At 42.2% G+C, this 20,049-nt stretch overlaps 1 protein-coding gene across 1 annotated transcript in view; it reads right to left on the minus strand.

The window, feature by feature from the left end:
- astn1 (astrotactin 1) overlaps positions 1–20,049 on the minus strand; it is a 1,993,575-nt gene that overhangs the window by 361,754 nt on the left and 1,611,772 nt on the right. Inside the window, exon 16 of the mRNA XM_048602275.1 lies at positions 19,455–19,559. Coding sequence (XP_048458232.1) covers positions 19,455–19,559 — 105 coding nt within the window. The remainder of the gene's footprint in view (positions 1–19,454; positions 19,560–20,049) is intronic.

A 20,049-nucleotide genomic window follows, 5' to 3' on the forward strand; every position in this document is an offset into this window, starting at 1 on the left:
GCTTTTGTGTCCCCTGGTTTTTCGTATTGCCTTGTGGTGCTCACTTACAGTAACAGTGATATCCAATCTGAGCTCTAAGTACTTTTCTTATGTTTTGCTTTCCCAGCCTCTAACACTGCAACGCTATTTAGAGTTTTCACTGGTCCACCAGTGGTTTCAACTTTACTCAGGATACCTCTGATATCCATTTGGTCTCTTGCTGACCCTTGATCTGGAACTGCTCCGACAGACCACTGCAACACAATGCAGTGTGTGTGTGTGTTTTGGAGTGATTACTTCTCCTTCACCAGGGGTTTCCTAACTCTCATGCTGCAGTGCATCCTTACAAGGGTCTGAAATGCTTTTACCACCATTAGTTTCATGTCTCACAGTAGGTATGCCAAGGTACCTTTAAGAGATATCACCACTTTATTATTCTATATTAAAACATGCAGCCTGAAGGCATAAAAATCTCAACCTGGGTCACCTGAAGCATGAAATGCTGACAGAAGCTTTGTAACCAAACTAACTAATCTTAGCCCAGATACTGTAGTGCCTTCAAATATCATAACTGTATAGATTAATGAGTAATAATCATTGACTTCGTGAATACATCGAAAAGTTCCAATTGACAAAAAAAAAAATCCAAAAGGTTGAACAATGAACATTAGACCCTTTGGTATAATAGCAATTTGGATGGTATTTCTTCACCTCTTGATCTCAACTATCATCTGGAATACACGACCATAAGACCATAACCAAAAGGAACAGGAGTAGACCATTCAACTCCTCAAGCCCGATCCATCATTCAATAGGATCATGACTGATCTGACGATCCTCACATCTATTTTCCTGCATTTTCCCTGTAATTCTGGATTCCCCGACTTAGCAAGTATCTATTTCAGATTCCTTATATGTAAACAATGACTTTGCCCCCTTGTCTCAGAGACAAGGAGTTCCAAAGTCTCTCAACCATCAGAGAAGAAAGGTTAGTCGGATTACAGGATTAGATTAGTGAACAGTGGATGAATAAAGATATTGAGGTTCTCATCAAGAATAAAAAAGAATCATATATTCGATATAAACAACTGGATTGAAATGAATCTCTCAAAGAGTAGAAGGAGTGTACAGGCATTCTTAGACAGAGACCAGGAAGGTAAAAAGAGGATATGGGATAGTCTCAGGAAATAAATTTGAGGACAACCCAAAGAGATTCTACAAGTACATCAAGAGCAAGTCAGCCAATAGAGAGAGGGTAGGGCCCCTTAAAGATCAAAGAGGTCATCTTTGTATTGAACCTTAGGAGGTGGGAGAGATATTAAATGAATATTTTGCATCAGTTTTTACTGTGGAGAAGGAAATAGAAGTTAGACAACTCAGGGGAAAAAAAGTATCAACGTTTTGAAAACAGTTCACTTTACAGAAGAGAGAAGTCCTGGAGGTCTTAGAAAATATAAAAAGGTGGATAAATCTCCAGGACCTAATATAGTATATCCTAAACATTGTGGGAAATTAAGGAGGAAATTGCAGGACTCCTTGCAGAAATATTTGCATCACCTATAAATACAGAATGACTGGAGAGTGGTTAATGTTGTGCCTTTGTTTAAGAAGGGATGTAAGGAGAAACTTGGGAACGAAAGACCTCGGAGTCTGACTTCAGTGGTTGGGTAGGTTGTTGGAAGGGATTCTGAAAGATAGGATTCATATGCTTTTGGAGGGACAGGGAATGATTAGGTATAGTTTGCATTGTTTTATGTGAGGGAAATCATGTCTAACAAACTTGATTGAGTTTTTTTGAGGAAGTAACCCAGAAGATTGATGACGGCAAAACCGTAGACATTGTTTACTTGGATTTTAGTAAAGCCTTTTACAAGGTTCCACATGGTAGACTAATTGGTGAAGTTAGATCATATGGGATTCAGGGGGACCTTGCCAATTGGATACGAAATTGGTTTAACAACAGGAAACAGAGTGACAGTGAGAGCTGTTTTTCAGATGGAGACCTGCGACCAGCGGTATTCCACGGGCTTCGGTGCTGAGTCTGCTTTTGTTTGTCATTTATATCAATGATTTACTCGAGAATATAGAAAGCGTGGTTAGTAAGTTTGCTGATGACACAAAGATTGCTGGTATAGTGGACAGTGAAGGAGGTTACCTCAGATTACAAAGAGATCTTGATCAATTGAGTTAATGAGGTGAAGAGTGGGATAAGGAGTTTAATTTGGATAAAAGAGAGGTCTTACATATCAGTAAAACAAACAAAGACAAGACCCGTACAATTAAAAGTGGGGCCTTGGGTAGTGTTTCAGAACAGAGAGAGTCAGGGGTTCAGGTATATAGTTCTTTACATCACGTATAGATCAGGTGGTTAAGGCAACATTTAGCACGCTTGCCTTCATCGCTCAGACCTTTGAGTATAGGAGTTGGGACGTCATGTTGAGGTTGTACAAAATGCTTGCAAGGCCTCTTCAGGAGTACTGTGTCCAGTTCTGGTTGCCCTGTCATAGGAAGGATATTATTAAGCTTGAGAGGGTTCAGAACAGATTTAGCAGGTTGTTGCCAGGAATGGAGGGTTTGAGTTATAAAGGAGGGGCTGGATAAGTTAAGACTTTTTCACTGGAGCATAGGAGGTTGAGGGATGATCTTACAGAGGTTTATAAAATCAGGAAGTAAGGTGAAATACAGGTGTCCTTTCCCTAGGATGGGGGATTTCAAGATTAGGGGGCATATTTTTAAGGTGAGAGGAGAAAGATTTTAAAAAGACAAGAGGCAATTTTTTTTTTTAAAAAACGCAGAGAATGGTTCATGTGTGGAAATGAACATCCAGAGGAAGTGGTGGATGGAGCTACAGTTACAAAGTTTAAAAGACATTTAGCCAAGTACATGAATAAGAAACGTTTGGAGGGATATGGGCCCATCGCAGGTAGGTGGGACTAATTTACCTCAGGGTTATGGTTAGCATGGTCTGAGTGGACCAAAGCGTCTGTTTCCGTGCTCTATGACTCTATAAATTCCTCCTTACCTCTATCTTTAATTGGCACCCCATTTTTATGAGTTTGTGCTCTCTGGTCCGTGACTCTCCCATGAGGGGAAACATCCTCTCAGTATTTGACCTGCCAAGCTCCTTAACAATCCTATATGTTTCGATGAGATCACCTCTCATTCTTCTGAACTCCAATGAGTAGAGTCTCAAGCTGTTTAACCTTTGCGCACAAGACAATCCCTCAATACCAGGGATCATCCTAGTGAACCTTCTCTGAACTGCCTCCAATAAAATGGAATCTTTCCTCAAATAATGGGACCAAATTCTGCAGAATACTCCAGATGTGGTCTCACCAGCACCTTGTACAGTTGCAGGAAGACTTCTCTACTCTTATACTCCAATCCCCTTGAAATAAGGGCCAACGTTCCATTCACCTTCCTGATTACCTGCTGCAGCCGTGCACTAGCTTTCTGTTTTTTGTTCACAAGTACCTCCGAGTCCCTTTGTGTTGTAGCCTTCTGCAGTTTTTCTCCATTTAAATAATATTCTGTTCTCTTGTTCTCCCTTCTAGAATGAACAATTTCACAATTCCCAACATTGTACTCCATTTCCAACTCACTTGATCTATCAATACCTCTCTGTAAACTGTTTGTATCCTTCTTTCAACTTGCCTTTCCGCTTAATTTTTGTGTCAACTGCAAATTTGGCTGTAGTACATTCGCTTCCTTCCTTCAAGTCATTAGTATTGGTCACAGGTCACCAACTTGAAAAAGAAACTCCTTATCTCCACTCACTGTTTCCTGCGTATGTATAAGCCAATTCTCTATCCAGGTCAACAGACTATCTCCAACATGGTGGGATATTATCTTATGACTTAGCCCTTGGTGAGGCACCTTGTTGAACACCTTCTGGTTCAAATATAATACTTCTCTCGATTCCCTCTATCCACTCCGGTTGAGGCTTTCTTAAAAAATCTTTAATACATTAGTCAGACACAGTTTCCCTTTCATGAAGCCAAGCTGACTCTGCTTCATTATGATTTTCCAAATGTGCTGCTATTACTTCCTTAATAATTGATTCCAATTCTTTTTCAACAACAGATGTTTGGCTAGGAGATAGTAGGTTCTCCAGCATCGGCAGTTCCTGAGATAACAAGGTGTAGAGCTGGAGGAACACAGCAGGCCAGGCAGCATCAGAGGAGCAGGAAAGCTGACGTTTTGGGTCTGGACCCTTCTTCAGAAATGGGGGAGGGGAAGGGGACTCTGAAATAAATCGAGATGTGACGATGGAAGGTGGATAAAAGGAGCAGATAGGTGAAGAGAAGACGGACAGGTCAAGGAGGTGGGGATGGAGCCAGTAAAGGTGAGTGTAGGTAGGGAGTTGGGATGGGGGTTGGTCAGTTGAGGGAAGACGGACAGGTCAAGGAAGTGGGGATGAGGCTGGTAGGTAGGAGGTGGGGGTGGGGGTTGGTCAGTGAGGTGGGAGGAGCATCTAGGTGGGAGAAAAGATGGACAAGTTAGGGAGGCGGGGACGAGCTGGGCTGGTTTTGGGATGAGGTCGGGGGTGGGGAGATTTTGAAGCTTGTGAAGTCCACATTGAGACCATTGGGCTGCAGGGTTCCCAAGCGGAATATGAGGTGCTGTTCCTCCAGCCTTCGGGTGGCATCGTTGTGGCACTGGAGGAGGCCCAGGATGGACGTTGTCCAAGGAGTGGGAGGGGGTGCTGAAGTGGTTCGTGACTGGGAGGTGCAGTCGTTTGTCACAAACCGAGCGTAGGTACTCCACAAAGCGGTCTCCAAGCCTCCATTTGGTCTCCCCAGTGTAGAGGAGGCCACGTCGGGAACAGCGGATGCAGTATACCACATCAGCAAATGTGCAGGTGAACATCTGTCTAATGTGGAAGGTTTTCTTGGGGCCTGGGATGGGGGTGAGGCGTAGGGGCAGGTGTAGCACTTCCTGCGGTTGCAGGGAAAAGTGCCGGGGGTGGTGGGGCTGGTGGGAAGTGTGGAGCGGACGAGGAAGTCACGGAGAGAGCAGTCCCTCTGGAAGGCAGATAAGGGTGGGGAGGGAAAATGTCCTTGGTAGTGGGGTCGGATTGCAGATGGCGGAAGTGTCGGAGGATGATGCGTTGAATCCGGAGGTTGGTGGGGTGGTACGTGAGGAAATGTTTGGCCAATCGGACAAGAGTCACCCTCTTTTCTGCCCCCACCTCCTCCCTTTCTGGAGAGGGATGTCACGTTGGCAGTTTTTTTAATCGTCCGGTACTTCTTCAGAATCCAAGAATTTTTGAAAGTTGTAACTGATGCATCCATTATCTCTGCTTCTACCTCCTTTCGAATTCTCAGAAGCAAGCTATCATGGACAGGGGACTTAGCGGTCTTTAACTTTTTCTGTTTGTCTAAGACGAATTCTCTCATCACGATGATGGTACTTAATTCCTCCTCTGTATTCTTTAGTATCAGTGGGATGTCCCAAGTATCTTCCACTGTGAAGGCTGATACAAAATATCCATTTAAATCCTTTGCCATTTCCTTGTTCCCTCAAACCATCTCCACAAATTAATGAGCAAAAAGGGTTTACGTTCATTTTGACCTGTCATCTTTTATGTGAAGAAAACCTTATTGCAAATTTTATATTCTCATTATTTTGTCCTCATAGCTTATTTTCTCTCTCTCTGTTATCTTTCAAGTCCTCCTTTGCTGGATTCTGAATTTTACCTCTGTTTTTGCTTTATTTCCAACTTTGTATTCTCCTTAACTAGCCATGGTTGATTATCCCTGTCAAAATTTCTCCTCCTTACCGGGTTATATTTTTGCAGAGTCATGAATTACCTCCTGAAATGTCTACAACAACTTACTTGGTGTTATTCTTGCTAGTCTATCTACCCAGTCCAGTTTAGCTAACTCTATCCTCTTGTCATTATTTAAATACAGCTTTTTCTGACATAAAAGTTTCTCACCCTCACATTGAATATTAAGTTCTATCATGTTATGATCATTACTTCCTTGGGGATCTTTTACTCAGGGGTCATCTATTAAATCCGCCTCATTACCCATTGCCAGACCCAGGACTGCCTGCTCTCTGGTTGGCTCCAGGAAATTATCCCTAACGCATTCTATGAATTTTTTGCCATAGCTACCACTTCCAACTTGACTGACCTAAATCAACAAAACGATTAAAGTCATCCACAATTATTGCTCTATTCTTTCTATATTCTCCCATCATTTGTTGATTTATCCCTCTTCATACAGTGTGGCTACTGTTTGGGGATCTGTACACAAGTCCTACCCATGTCGTCCTTCCCTTGCTGTTACTTACCTCCATCCAAATGAACTCTTGTAGCATCCAAGCCTCGACTGTCTTTCACAACTGTTCCCACAGCATCTCTTACAGTGCTTCCTCACCACCTTTTTCATCCCTCCTGTGTTTCCACCAGGTCAAATATCCCCGAATATTAAGTTCCCAGTTCTGATCCATGTCATCGTAATGGCTGGAAGATCACACTGATTTTCCTCAATACGATCCATTAGTTTATCTACCTTATTCCAAGTGCTTTTCCCATTAAGATACAAAGCCTTTCAGCTCAATGTTTTGACATTTTCAATCATCCTCACTTTTCTTTGTATTGTGGCTCAATTCGCCTTTGCCCTTGGTCACCCTGTTTACCTATTTTACTGTTGGCCTAGATACTCTTTCGCTTGTCGTCCTGCTTGGTTCCTTCCCATACCCCCAGCCCCACCATTCTGGTTTAAACCTGCCCCAAACACACCAGCAAATTCTTGCCCGAGGACATCAGTATCTGTCCCCCCCTACTGTAATCTGGAGGTCCCACCTCCCCCAGAACCCATCCCAATGTCCCAGGAATTTGAAACCCTGCTTCTTGCACCATCTCTCCAGCCATGCATTCAACTAGTAAACCCTGCTATTTCTACTCACCAACATTGTTTTTTTTAAAAAAAACAGACAGAGGCCATCTGGACCTATTCCGCGTATTACCAAGCTGTAACCTTATTCTGCCCTCAGCCATTCAACAGTTACCGTGAACATACACAAATGCTCCTGCACGGATACCGATTTTCAACATAGTTTACTGCTTGAAAATTATCATAGGCTTTAAACTTTTTCTGTCATCTATGCAGAATAAAGCACCATGAATTTCTGAGGAAGGGTCACCGGTCCAAAACTTTAACTCTGATTTTCTCTTCACTGATGCTGCCAGACTTGCCTAGCTTTTCCAGCAACTTCTGTTTTTGTTTGTGACCATGAATTTTGTCTTCTCACGTCCTCCGATCTTCACTAAAACAGTTCCAAATATGACCAGCACACAGGCATAGTAAAAATCTTGTCATTATGGTGTAATGGGTACTTGCATTTTGCTGCTATTTGATAGTTAATTGCTGGAAACGGGCCATTTTGACATCAAGGTCGAAATCTCTAAGTGAACTTTGTCTTGTGATAATATTAGGCATTTTCACTCCATAAAGCCAAACAGCTGTAGTTCTGAAATTTTTGCTGGGCTCCGGGTTTGATTTGAGGTACGCACACATTTCATTTCTTGCGATAATGCATCCGTTCTGAAGCACTCTGGGGGTTCAATGCGTTACACTTTTCTCAAACTCTAGCCCATTCCCTGTTTTCATGGTTGCCTCTGTTCTTGGTCATCTTCCTCAGAGCCAATTCCTTCCTCCATTGTTGCAACAGTTTTTTTTTCCCCCAGCAACACTGAATTCCCTCGCTGCAGCACAGTTATTTGTCGAGTTCACAAACGTATGACTTTTAGCCTGAAACCACCTCCATACTTCACTTGTTTTGTTGGCATGTCTTAAACTCCAGAGCATCCCTAGCAACATAGCCCAGGTCGCTTGTTCAACCCCTCACCAGTTATAAAGGTATGAATAAACAAAACCATGCATTTGTTGCTAACTACTAGTGCAAATACAGCATGTCATGGTTGAAAAGGGATGCTGTTTATGTAAAGCATAAGTTATTGTAATCTATACATTTTATAAGTCACATGTTAAGTATATGCAGCAACATGCTTCAGTTATACATCTCAATCTACAATACTTTATCTTTCTTGCAGGGTAAAGTACACTACGCAGTGTTTGATTCCCTGAGAGTTTTCTAGCTCCTACTTTAAATCAAAAGAAACACATGATCCACCCAGAGATAGTAGGAACTGCAGATGCTGGAGAATCTGAGATAACAACGTGTAGAGCTGGATGAACACAGCAGGCCAAGCAGCATCAGAGGAGCAGTCTGAGATAACAAGGTGTAGAGCTGGATGATTCTAAGATAACAAGGTGTAGCCTTTCTGAAGAAGGGTCTAGGCCCGAAACGTCAGCCTTCCTGCTCCTCTGATGTTGCTTGGCCTGCTGGGTTCATCCAGCTCTACACCTTGTTATCTCACATCATCCACCCACCAGTCCTCTATTACAACTGTGCATGTAATCACTTATTGCCTTTTGAATCAGGAGTTCTCAGTGGGGCAAAGCAAGGGGAGTTCCAGCATCATGGTCTATTGCATGTAATGAAGCCACAGGGTTTAAAGAATTCAGTCAGCTGTACTTCACCCTTAAACAAACTGATGTTTTCTACAAAATGGCACCAAGAATTTCAACAAATCGAGAACAAGCTCATTTTCAAATGGTACATGCAGAGAGGGTGGTGATTTTGCTCATCAGGTTGATGCATGGTCTTTGACAGAGCTATCCAATTCATCTCATTTCCTCCTCTTTCTGTAAAGTATGAGGATTGCTTCTTTTTAAAATGTATATACCCATTCCCCTTTGAAGATTACCGTTGAATCTGTTTCCACCGCTCCGAGGGATGAAGCAGGGCTCTAAACATAAGTAAGATGGGAAATTCCTCAAAGATTTTGACATCCCACCATCAACTTTTCCTTTAGCTGCATGGCTTGATGCGTGATAGTATTGTACTTCTGAGGCCAAACCTGTAGGTTTTGACGGTCATCCCACTTACTTCATTTTTCAAACGATCCTGCTGTGGATCACTTACTTGGTGAACCAATACGAGGCAATTCAGCCCGTGCTCCCAAATGAGTCAACTCTCCCTCTTACCATAGAAAGCTGATCAGTTCTGATGCATCCACTCCCAAAAAAGTGTTCTCCCAACAACCTCTTCAAGCTCTTGATCATAAAATCCCAAGACAAACCGTATTAATAAAAAGCTTTTTAACAAGTCAGTGCCATCAGGCCTCAGAAAATATTTTTAAAATGGATTGAAAGCTGTAAAATTTTAAAATTAAATATGCTATTCATCTTGGGAGGCCTGCGTTTGTGATGTCATTGTGCGATTACCAGAGTCTAACTGCAGTCTGCCGTAAAAGCAAGAGAATAAAATACACAGATGCGATGAAAGAACTTTATAATGAGCTTGTAGGCCACAATCAAAATACTGTTCTGAACACTTTTTCATAGCAAAGGAATTCAAGCTTTGCGCGTGTTCTTAGTCCCAAGGACTGGAACCTGAGCTGGGAAATTGGAACTAATTCAGTCACAGCAGGAAGGATTAAGTGAATATTCACCATACATTTTCGAACTTTGAAGTATTTTCACAATGGAACCAGGGAGAAGATTATTTCCTCCTTTATGAAATTAACCAAAGTGATCTGGTCAGATAGTCAGGTACCTGGGGCAAATGTCATGGAAGAAGGTGGGCTGGGTATTGGGAGTAGGTATTTGCGGAGTGGGATGGTGCAAACCACTGGCTGTGGAGGGGGATAACTGGGTGGTCAGGGGGTAACTCTTGAAGTGGACAGGGAGAGGGGAAATTGGGGGGGGGGGGGGGGGGGGGGTCAGCTGTGGAGCTACCCAGACATTACACCAGATTGTAATCTGTCTACCTTTTCCGGGCTCACTATCCTGGACAGCGCGGGTGTGGAGAGAACGTGTCCTTTGTTGGCAGAATCTGGAACGAGGGATCGCTGTTTAAAAATCAGGGTCGCTTCTTACAAGAGAGAGTAGACAAAGTTTTTACTCTTAGAAGGTTATATGTCTTTGGAACTTTCTTCCTGAAAAAATGTTATGGAAGAAGAGCTCTTCAATATTTTCAAGGGCAGAGCTGGATAGCTCCTTGTAAAGCAACAGGGTGAAAGATAGTCAGTGGTAGTTAGTCTACATTCCCAAGTGTTACAATCAGATCAGCTAATGATCTTCCTGAATGACAGCACAGATACTGAACAGCCTACTCCTGCTCCTAATTGCTAAGAGTATGTGCAAGTCTCTATCTGAAGTTTGGACAGCAGAGACGTTTGGATAGTGTCCCAGGGTACAGGTGAATTGTTCATCAGGAGTTTAAGCATTTTGCACATCAGGAATAATGGATGGTCAACACTTGGATCATCCCTTGTGCATCTGATTCCCAGTGGCTCTGGAGATCAGACAATTTGCTCATAAATACCACTCAGTCCTCACCCTCATGGGTGAACGTCTCCTTTGCCATTAGACGTTTCCACGGCTTATGTCACCATTTCTCTGGGGCTTTGACTTCAAGTTATTATTCCATCAGAGTGCCTTAACTTTCTGATAACTTTAACCTGTCTGGACAGTCCCAATGATCTTAGCCAGCAGGTAAATACATTGCTTTTGAGTCTTTAGGGTTCCAATTCCACACGTGCTTCTGCCTTTTCTTTTGATTTATAAATGTTTAGACACCGTAAATTCTATCCTGCAGGCTGCACTCACAAATCTCCTTGTAAAGAACAAGGATGCTCTCCTCCCCAGCTCTACCAATGACTTTCTGCGTAAAGTCATCAACCTGGTGCAACACGCAGTGCTGCAGCATGAATTCTATCAATATAAAGAACAGAGAACAATACAGCACAGGAGAACAGGCCCCTCGGCCCTCCGAGCCTGCGCCTTCCATACTAAAACCGTGTTCACTTACAGGATCCGTATCCCTCTATTCCCTTCCTATTCATGTATTTGTATTCATGCTTCTTGAATGCTACTATTGTGTCTGCTTCCACCTCCTCTGGCAGCGTGATCCAGGCACTCACCACCCTTTGTGTGAAAAGCTTGCCCCGCACGTCTCTTAAACACCACACCCCTCCCTGCACCTTGAATTTGTGTCCCCGAGTAATTGACCTGCGAAAAAGCCTCATATTTTCCATTCTATTCATGCCATTCACAATCTTATAAATGTCTATCAGGTTGACCCTCAACCTCATGCATTCCAGTGAAAACAAACCCAGTTTATCCAGCCTTTCTTCATCTCTAAAACTCCCCCATACCAAGCAACATCCTGGTAAACAGTGTGAAGCTGGAGGAACACAGCAGGCCAGGCAGCATCAGAGGAGCAGGCAAGTTGACGTTACGGGTTGGGACCCTTCTTCAGAAATCCTGAACCCGAAACGTCAACTTTTCTGACGCTGCCTGACCTGCTGTGTTCCTCCAGCTCCACACTGTGTTATCTCTGACTCCAGCATCTGCAATTCTTACTACCTCTGAACATCCTGGTAAACCTTGTCTGTACCCTTTCCAAAGCATCCACATCCTTCTGGCAGTGTTGTGACCAGAACGGTTCACAATATTCCAAGTGTGGCCCACCTAAAGCTCCATATTATGTTTTCTTCTAAAACCTGAATGAACTAAAATGCACCGTTTTTTAAAATGCATTGAACTGGAAGGATTGTTTGTCAGTGTAGGGAAATGAGAAATTGCTTCAGATTCAGTCAGCCATCATTGTTCTTCAAGTCCAACTGCAGGGAGTTCAGTACAACATCTAATCTTAAGTGCAGAACTGAGGAATATGCTGCTCTGGCAGAACAAACGCTGAAATGAGATGTTATACTTTAGGCCCTATTGGCCATCTCAGGTGCATTTGAATCGTTCTTCCTGTACTTTGAAAGAGTGGGGGAGTTGGGAGTTGCACATTGATCAACAACTGTCCTTCACTGAATATCATTAAAACAGATAATCTAGCTATTATCACACTAGTCTTTGTAAGTGCTTCCTCACTTCTGACACTAATTGTGCTCTTCAAAAGTATTCCACTGGCTATAAGACATTTTGGGATTTGCAGAGGTTGTGCAAGGTGGATGTAAAAAATCAGTTTTCAAAAAAAAAAAAAAGCAGTAATATTTATCCAGGTCTTTTCCCCTCATTCTCTAAAGGCTCTGATTCTTGCTGGCATGCTTTTACATTACTGTTTTCCACAGTCCAGTATCTTGCCTAAAGATTATTCTTTGCATATCAGCCTAGACACATCATCAGCAGGTCACTCACCCATGCTGGAAGGTCACGAGAGCTGAAACTGAGTCTGTGCTCGAACCAGAAGCAGGAGGAATCAGTGGAGTTGCTTTAGGTTCAGAACCCCTGATTGAATCAACCATACCTGAGAGACTCAGACATACTGTGGTGATAGAGCTGACATTTAACTGGGAACAGCGTAGATACAATGAGTTTCTTGGAGAAGGAGTTAGCAAACGTGGCCGAGTACATTGAAAGAAAATGTACAATTCTGCAAAGATTACTGGCAGGTCTGAAGATTGGAGAGAATTTAAAAACCAGCAAAGGATAACCAAAATAAAAAAATAGGCTAAGGTGGTGCTGGTAAATTAAAATATGAGAGAAAGCTACATATAAACATAAAAACTGTTAGCCAGATCATAAAATGTCGGGATAGAAGTGGGTTATTCAGCCCATCAAGTCTGCTCTGCTATCCAATGAGATCATGGCTGATCCAACATTCCTCAACTCCATTTTCCTGCCTTATCCCTATAATCCTTGATTCCCTAACCAATTAAAATTCTGTGCACCTCGGTTTTGAATCTACTTCATGACCCAACCTCGACAGCCCCCTGCAGTAAAGAATTCCACAAATTCATTGGCCTCCAAGAAGAAAAAAAATATTTATGCTTCAATAAGCTTGTATTCATTCTTCTAAACTCTTATTGGTTACCAGCTCAATCTCCTCAAGGTCTCTTCACAAAACAATCCCTCCATACCTGGGTTCAACCTGATGAAACTTCTCCAGACTGCTTCCAATGTCAGAACATCTTTCCTCACTTAAGGAAACCAGAATGGTTCGCAGTATTCCAGGTGTGCTCTGACTTGTGCTTTGTATGTTTTTAGTGAGACCCTTTTTTTAAAAAATATATTCCATTCTGTTGGAAATAAAGGCTAACATTCCACTTGCCTTCCCCACCACCTGTTGAGCTTCGATTCTAACATTTTGTAACTTGTGCATGAGGACTCTGGAATCCCCCTGCGCTGACGTTCTGCAGTCTTTGCCCACTTAATTAATATTCACCTCTCCTACTCTGTCAAAGTGCATAACCTAATAGTACTAACTGCAACAAGTATTTAAAGTGAACAGTAACATGTCTGCCGTTTCCATATGCTCCAATATTAATTCTCCAGACTCTCTCTGTCTGTCTCCAAAGGATCTATACACTCTCCGAGTATGTGGATAAATGGGAACCAGTACATGTGCTGCACTTGCATCTCCAAAGGTCATTTCATAAGCTGCCATATCATACATAATGACACAAAATAACAGCTCATGATCTAGAGGTAATACATCAGCTTGAAAAGAAGATTGGTTATTTAACAGGAAACAGCGAGTAGAAATAAATGGGTCATTTTCAGGTTGGCAATCTGGTAGTAATACAATGCCACATATGAGTGGTGAACCTTAACCGTTTACAATCTATATCAATAACAATCTCAGGACTGAATGTACGGTAGCTAAATTTGCAGATGATGCAAAGATAAGGTTGGAGAATAAGACGTGAATGCTGTGTTCAATCCTGGTCTCCCTGCTAAAGGAAAGATGTTGTGAAAATTGAAGGGGTTAGGAAAAGATTTACAAGGATGTTGCTAGGGTTGGAGGGTCTGAGCTATACAGAGGCCAAATAGGCTGGGGCTATTTTCCCTGGAGTGTTGGAGGCTGAGGGATAAGCTTAAGGGGTTTATAAAATCATGAGGGGCATGGATAGGGTGAATAGACAAGATCTTATCCCTGGGGTGGGGGAGTCCCAAACTAGAGGGCATAGATTAAAGGGGAGAGGGGAGAGATTTAAAAGGGACCTGAGGGGCAACATTTTCACACAGAGTGGTGCGTGTATGGAATGAGCTGCCAGAGGAAGTGGTGGAGGCTGGTACAATTACAACATTCAAAAGGCATCTGGATGGGTACATGAGTAGGAAGGGATCAGAGGGATATGAGCCAAATGCCGGCAAATGGGACGAGACTAAATTTAGGATATCTGGTCAGCATGGACAAGTTAGAGTGAAGGGTCTGTTTCCATGCTCTATATTTCTATGACTCTATGAATAGGATGTAGGTTTATGTTGTGGTACCAGACATTGGCAGTGTTTGCTGGTTCGGTACAGTGCTATAATTAATCCTCTTTTCTGTAGTAGATCGAAGGGCCTACCCAATTAGCAGTGGTCAAGGACAAACCACTGATGAGGCTTAACCAGATGAGGCACTTGTCTTACACAAGAAACAGTTTATTGCACGATTGCCATGGATATAAGTCACAATGCTTAATTGGGCATTATTACAAATCTATTAGAATAAAAGCGGGCACATCTGCCTCATTGGGACCTTGTGTTAGAGGTGTGCTTCTCCACCCAAAGCCTGTGTCACATTGTTTGTTTGGGTAGAGCCGCGTACAATCTTCAACGTGAATGCTTTCAGAGTCTTAGGCATCATTAAAGAATCTGCAAAGGGATATGGCTAAGTTCAGTGATAAATAGGATAAATTTAGCACGAAGAAAGAGGCAGCACATTGTTGAAGTGGAAGAAACTGTAGAACTCCTCAGTGCAGAAGAATTTGGGGGATTCTGGTACATGAATCACAAAATATTAACATACTGTTACAATAGGTGGAACAGTTACAGCAAGGCAAGTTGAATTCTGTCATTTATTATAAGGGGAATGGAGTATATAGGTTGGGACTTACACTGCAGTTTGCTGAGATCACATGCGAAGTACTGTGCACAATCTTGGTCTCCCCACTCAAAGAATTTCACTGCATTTGAATCAGTTCAGAGAAGGTTCACTTAACTGATTCCTGGAATGGGTTAGAGGTTATCTTACAAGGCAAGATTGGACAAGTTGCATTTGTATCGACAGGAATTTAGAAAGACAAGACGTGATCGTGTTGTGTAGGTTTGAGAGGGGACTTTGTGACTGCTAAGGCAAATACATGGCCAAGGGTAAAGTCACAACGTGTATTAAATCAATTGTCTTTGATCACAGAAAAAAGACAGCTAAAACACTGGGGTGTGCAGTCAGGAGGTCTAGAAGACTGCACGTGGGCAAATAAAGTTCCTGTTAAGGAAAAGGTAGCACATAGGGCCTTCTTTAGTCGTTAGGTTTGGACTGAGTTGACATGATAGCAGAGAATGGTTGCCTACAGGTGAAATTTGGAAGCTAACATTGTTTTCCCCCAAAGTGTTAAGTGTTAGCACATCATTTTCCATCAATGTTCTATGAAGCTGAACCTTACACGAACAGCAGAAAAATCAAGTGAATATGTAGTCATGGGTTATGTCCTTACTAACAAAAATAAAACTGACGTATGGCTTTGGGACTGTTACTTGCTACAGAAAGCAGTATCTGGTGGAAAATATCTTTAGAGCTAAGGGCTCATTTGTCAACGACCGAGGAAGGCTTGGATATTCCATTAAAATTTACGCACGCAACAGTTAGGAAAGATGATTTATTAAATGCATGTGATGCTTGGTTAGAGTTTGTTAAAGTTAGAAATGCAGTTATTTCATGAAATAATAATTAAACAAATTTTACAAGATTGCAAAAGTCCTATTGAAAAATTCATAATTTAGTACTTGCTTTCAAGTTGTTTGAACATGCTCAAATGTCTATCATGGGCAGGTTCCTGGTCTTAACTGGAGTTAGATTTTTGGAACGAGATACACTTTTGGAACAGATGCCTGAAGTTTTTGGGAAAACATTCATTTTGAGAAGCCTTCATTGCACAAATTGGACATTTGGCGGTGTTGTAAAACGTGGAGGATTTGATGCTCATAGCATTTAGTGATTTTTCAGATATGAGGGACAGACATCAAATGCAGCAGAATTATCACAGATTAAAGAAATAAGGACAGAGAACATCTTGACAGATCTGGTAGGTGGTTAGAATTGAGTAATAATCAGAGAAGAATTAAGCTCAGGAATACCTGGGGAAATATCAATGGTCTTTCAGGTGCGATTCGAAATGTCATTTTGACAAAATATTTGAAAGAGAACAACAGAATTTGAGAGGACGTCAGAGGTAAGGACACTACCATTGCACCACAAGTACCCCTCAAGCCTCTGCCTACTGTAAATCACTCTTTCACAAGAGACTTCAATGAAGCAGGAGCTGTAGATTTACACTGGGTGGGACAAAGATAGAAATACTTGCATTTACATTTCATAGGCATAGCAACAAGGTTCAGCAGGTCTACATTAAGACCATTAGACCACAAGACGTAGGCCATTCAGCCCATCGGGTCTGACCCACTATTGGACGAGACAATCCACGGTGATGACGATTGCGGATCAGATCATGAAAACATGGACAGGGGCCAGACTAGGGGAATGGGCTAAATCCCGAATCAACAATGGGGTAGGATCTGCCAGAAACAAATTTATGGATGACTGCAAAAAATTAAAAAAGATTGCTGCAATGGACACAGTTGCTGCCAGTCCCTCCAGTAAGAGGCTTACTGAAAGAACTCACGCAGTGATCTTCACAAGATCTCTGCTTCCAAAGCCAAACTGCAAATTAACATCTGCCCTGGTATGGGCAGGCCACGTGAAGAATTTGTTTCAAATATTTGGGGATCCAATCCATATTCAGTTAGTCGGTGGATCAAATCTCCAAAAACAATACTTTTGATCATTTGTCATTACCTCCCAAACTTGGAAAAGGCGATTAATGGCACCTTTTCTATACTCTTGAATGGCCTGACTGGGACGGCAAACGGCATTCAGCAAGGCAGAGGTCTCAGGGAACATTCAGTGAGCTGTACAGCACCATATGTGGGAAAAGCATTCCTGCATGATTTTTCCTTTCCCTTGCCAAAAGGTGCTAGGGACAACTCCAGTGAGTTAACCATGGTGCCAGTTGAGATCAGTGATAACTGAGCAGGAAATGAACCTTCCTGGACTTTCATATCTCAGCATCGCATCAAACTGTGCTTTCACCATTGAATCAACATGGGTACACAGCTGGCTTACGTAAAGCAGAGCATTTTCAGGTGCTGCAGAATTCAATATGCAGTGAGAAATTACATTTTTTCCCTATGACGAAAAGAAATTGGATTTTTACTATGCTTGTAAATGGCTTAATAAAAATGGGTTTAAACGATCGACAATAAATTTTGAATTTCTTTCATGTTATATTCATCAAAAGGAGTGACAGACAATGTCAGAATCACCACTCCATTTCTGGTCATAAATATTCATCCTTTTCTCAAGTGGAGTGTCCCTACACGCAAATGCTCCACTTTTTCCCAAGCCGGAAATAACTGTAGGTGCTTCTTACATCCCTTTATGTACCTGATCTGATGGATGAAGCAAATTGTTGAAACAGCGTCAACTGCTGTATTCAGAACAGATGGAGTCACAGTGCAAGAGATAACTTGCAGTTTTAACCGCTCACCACAATGTTGGACTTGACTCAACTAACAATGCCTCCAGAATTATAATTGCAGATAAGCTTCAAAAGCCACTTAGCATTGCACGTCTTGTATAGTTTTTAAGTGTTTCTGTACAGCCTCTTTCTGCAGGAGCCACTAATTTGCATTTGATATAAAGAATTGGAGTGTAATTAAATGAACAGAAATTTATTTCCCTTTATGGTCTGAAATAAACCTGCATTCCTCTAAGCTATGAGTTTAGGCTATATAAAAGGATTATCATTCACAGTTAATTTATAAACACCTAATTCAGTTCTTCAATAGCTGCTTTTTTTACCCCCATTATTGAACCGATTGAATGAAGCACAGCACATTAAAACTATTGCAACAAATTATAGACAAGAAAGAAGTGAATTTATATGTTCGAATGTGCAGCACAGTCAGTGATGCCCCGTTGCAGCATAGTTTGTGTTCATGTTGGGCACAGCAAGACCCAACAAAACAAGGAGGGATTTCGTGGCCAGGTAATCTCTTTCTTGGGAAGTTACTTGAGGGATAGATGTTGGCTGGGGTGCCAGGACATTTCCTCTTCCAATTCTCTGAATACTCCCCAGATCTTGTACGTTCACAGCAGCAGACCAGACATGGCTTTAGCTTAACATCTTCACTGAAAGAGGACACCTCAGATAGTGCAGCATTCCGACAGCATGACATTGACACATCAGCTGAAATTACATGCTTTGTTTTCTGGGCTAAGGCCTGAGTCTGTAATTTTCCTAAAACTTTTGAAACAAGACTGCTGGAGTACTGTCAAAGAATGGAACATTAGTTCAGTGTTGCAGCAAATGGTTGTGGTGGATGGGTGCATTTGGGACTCAATTATAGCTTGCTGTGAGGTTTTGCAGGCTCAGTTTTTGGTCTCATGCTATTAGGTAGTCTAAAATGGAAGTAGCACAATTTAGAAGTTTGCAGACAACACCGAAACTGGCTATGTCACTGCCTGTTCAGATGGCCAGAAAAGTGGCAAATGGAACCCAATCCAGAGAAATGTGAGGTAGTGTGTTTGAGAAAGGCAAATAAAGGTGAGGGAATGTACGATAAATTATATGATTCTGAGAAGTGTGGAGGAACTAAGGACCCTTAGAGTTACAACCATAGGTTCCTGAAAGCAGTAGAACAGGTAGATGAGTTGTTCAAGAAAGCACACTTTCCATGCTTTCATGTCGGAGGCATAGCGCATAAGAGTGGGGAAGTGATGTTAGAATTGTATGAAACATCAGTCAGACCACAGCTACAGTAGTGCACACAGTTCTGATCACCAAATCACATGAAGGATGTGATCACATTAGAGATGTTAGACAAGAGAAGAGTCGAGAATAGAGAACCTTAGCTATGGGGAGAAAATGGATAGGGTTGGTGCTGCTTTCTTTGGGTTAGTGGAAGCTGAATGGAGACTCCATGGAGGCATATAATGGATCGAACTGAAGTGGACAAGGAGGATATATTCCCTCAGTCGAGGGTCCAATAGCCAGGGGACAAGGATTTAAAATAATTAGTGAAAAGTTTAGAAGGAAAGGGAGGAGTAATGCTTTTACCCAGAGGTTGGGGGAGTCTGAAACCCACAACATGAAACAATGGTACTGGCTGAAACTCTCAACAGGTTAAAATAAGTTTTGCGTAAACATTTGAAGCATCAGGATTACAAACCAGAAACTGCAAGGGGAGGTTCGACTGAATATAGTGTGGACACAGCGGGTGGGTCAAATGATCTCCTGTGTGTAATCTTCATATTTTTTGGATTTCAGTGTCATGGAAACTGGGCAGCAAAGCACAAGGTGATGCACAAGCAAGTGCAACAGGGAAGTTGCTCACCTGCAGAGAGGGTCTTCTGGTTAAGCTTTACGTGGTACTGGGTTGATCGCAGCTTCCAGTGCTGCACCATTGGATATCCTGTCACTTCACTGAAGTTAACCATTCCTGGAAAACAGAACAAGGAACAAATGAGTCTGATGTCTCACCTGCACAATGCACATTCTACACATTGTGGGTTTTCCTTTACCAGTGTCAAATCAAACTCTAATTGGACTTAATTGGGTCGCAGCTTTTTTTGAGATGTATTGTCCATTCTTGGGGACACAGAGTTGACCATCTGATTTTGGATTACAGTTGTTTGGTCAAATCTAATAGTCGTGGCAGGCTTCCTTTCCCAGAGAAACATTTTGACTTTTACACAATAATCCAGCATCCAGTACATAGCATCCAGCTGACTTGCCATAGTCAAGAGACCTCTACCTCCGCTGCAAGTTCTTTAGTTTGTGACCGCCATTAAAATACATCACATGAAGCACGATATCACAACAGTCAACTGGAAATTGAGGGAACTTTCAGAGCTGCAAGAGTCTGCTGGCGTAAGGAAACAGCAAAGAGGAAGCAGAACTGCAGTCTGAAACTATGTAGGTTACCTGTT

Source organism: Rhincodon typus, chromosome 10 (assembly GCF_021869965.1).
Source record: "Rhincodon typus isolate 14 chromosome 10, sRhiTyp1.1, whole genome shotgun sequence".
Lineage (NCBI taxonomy): Eukaryota > Metazoa > Chordata > Chondrichthyes > Orectolobiformes > Rhincodontidae > Rhincodon > Rhincodon typus.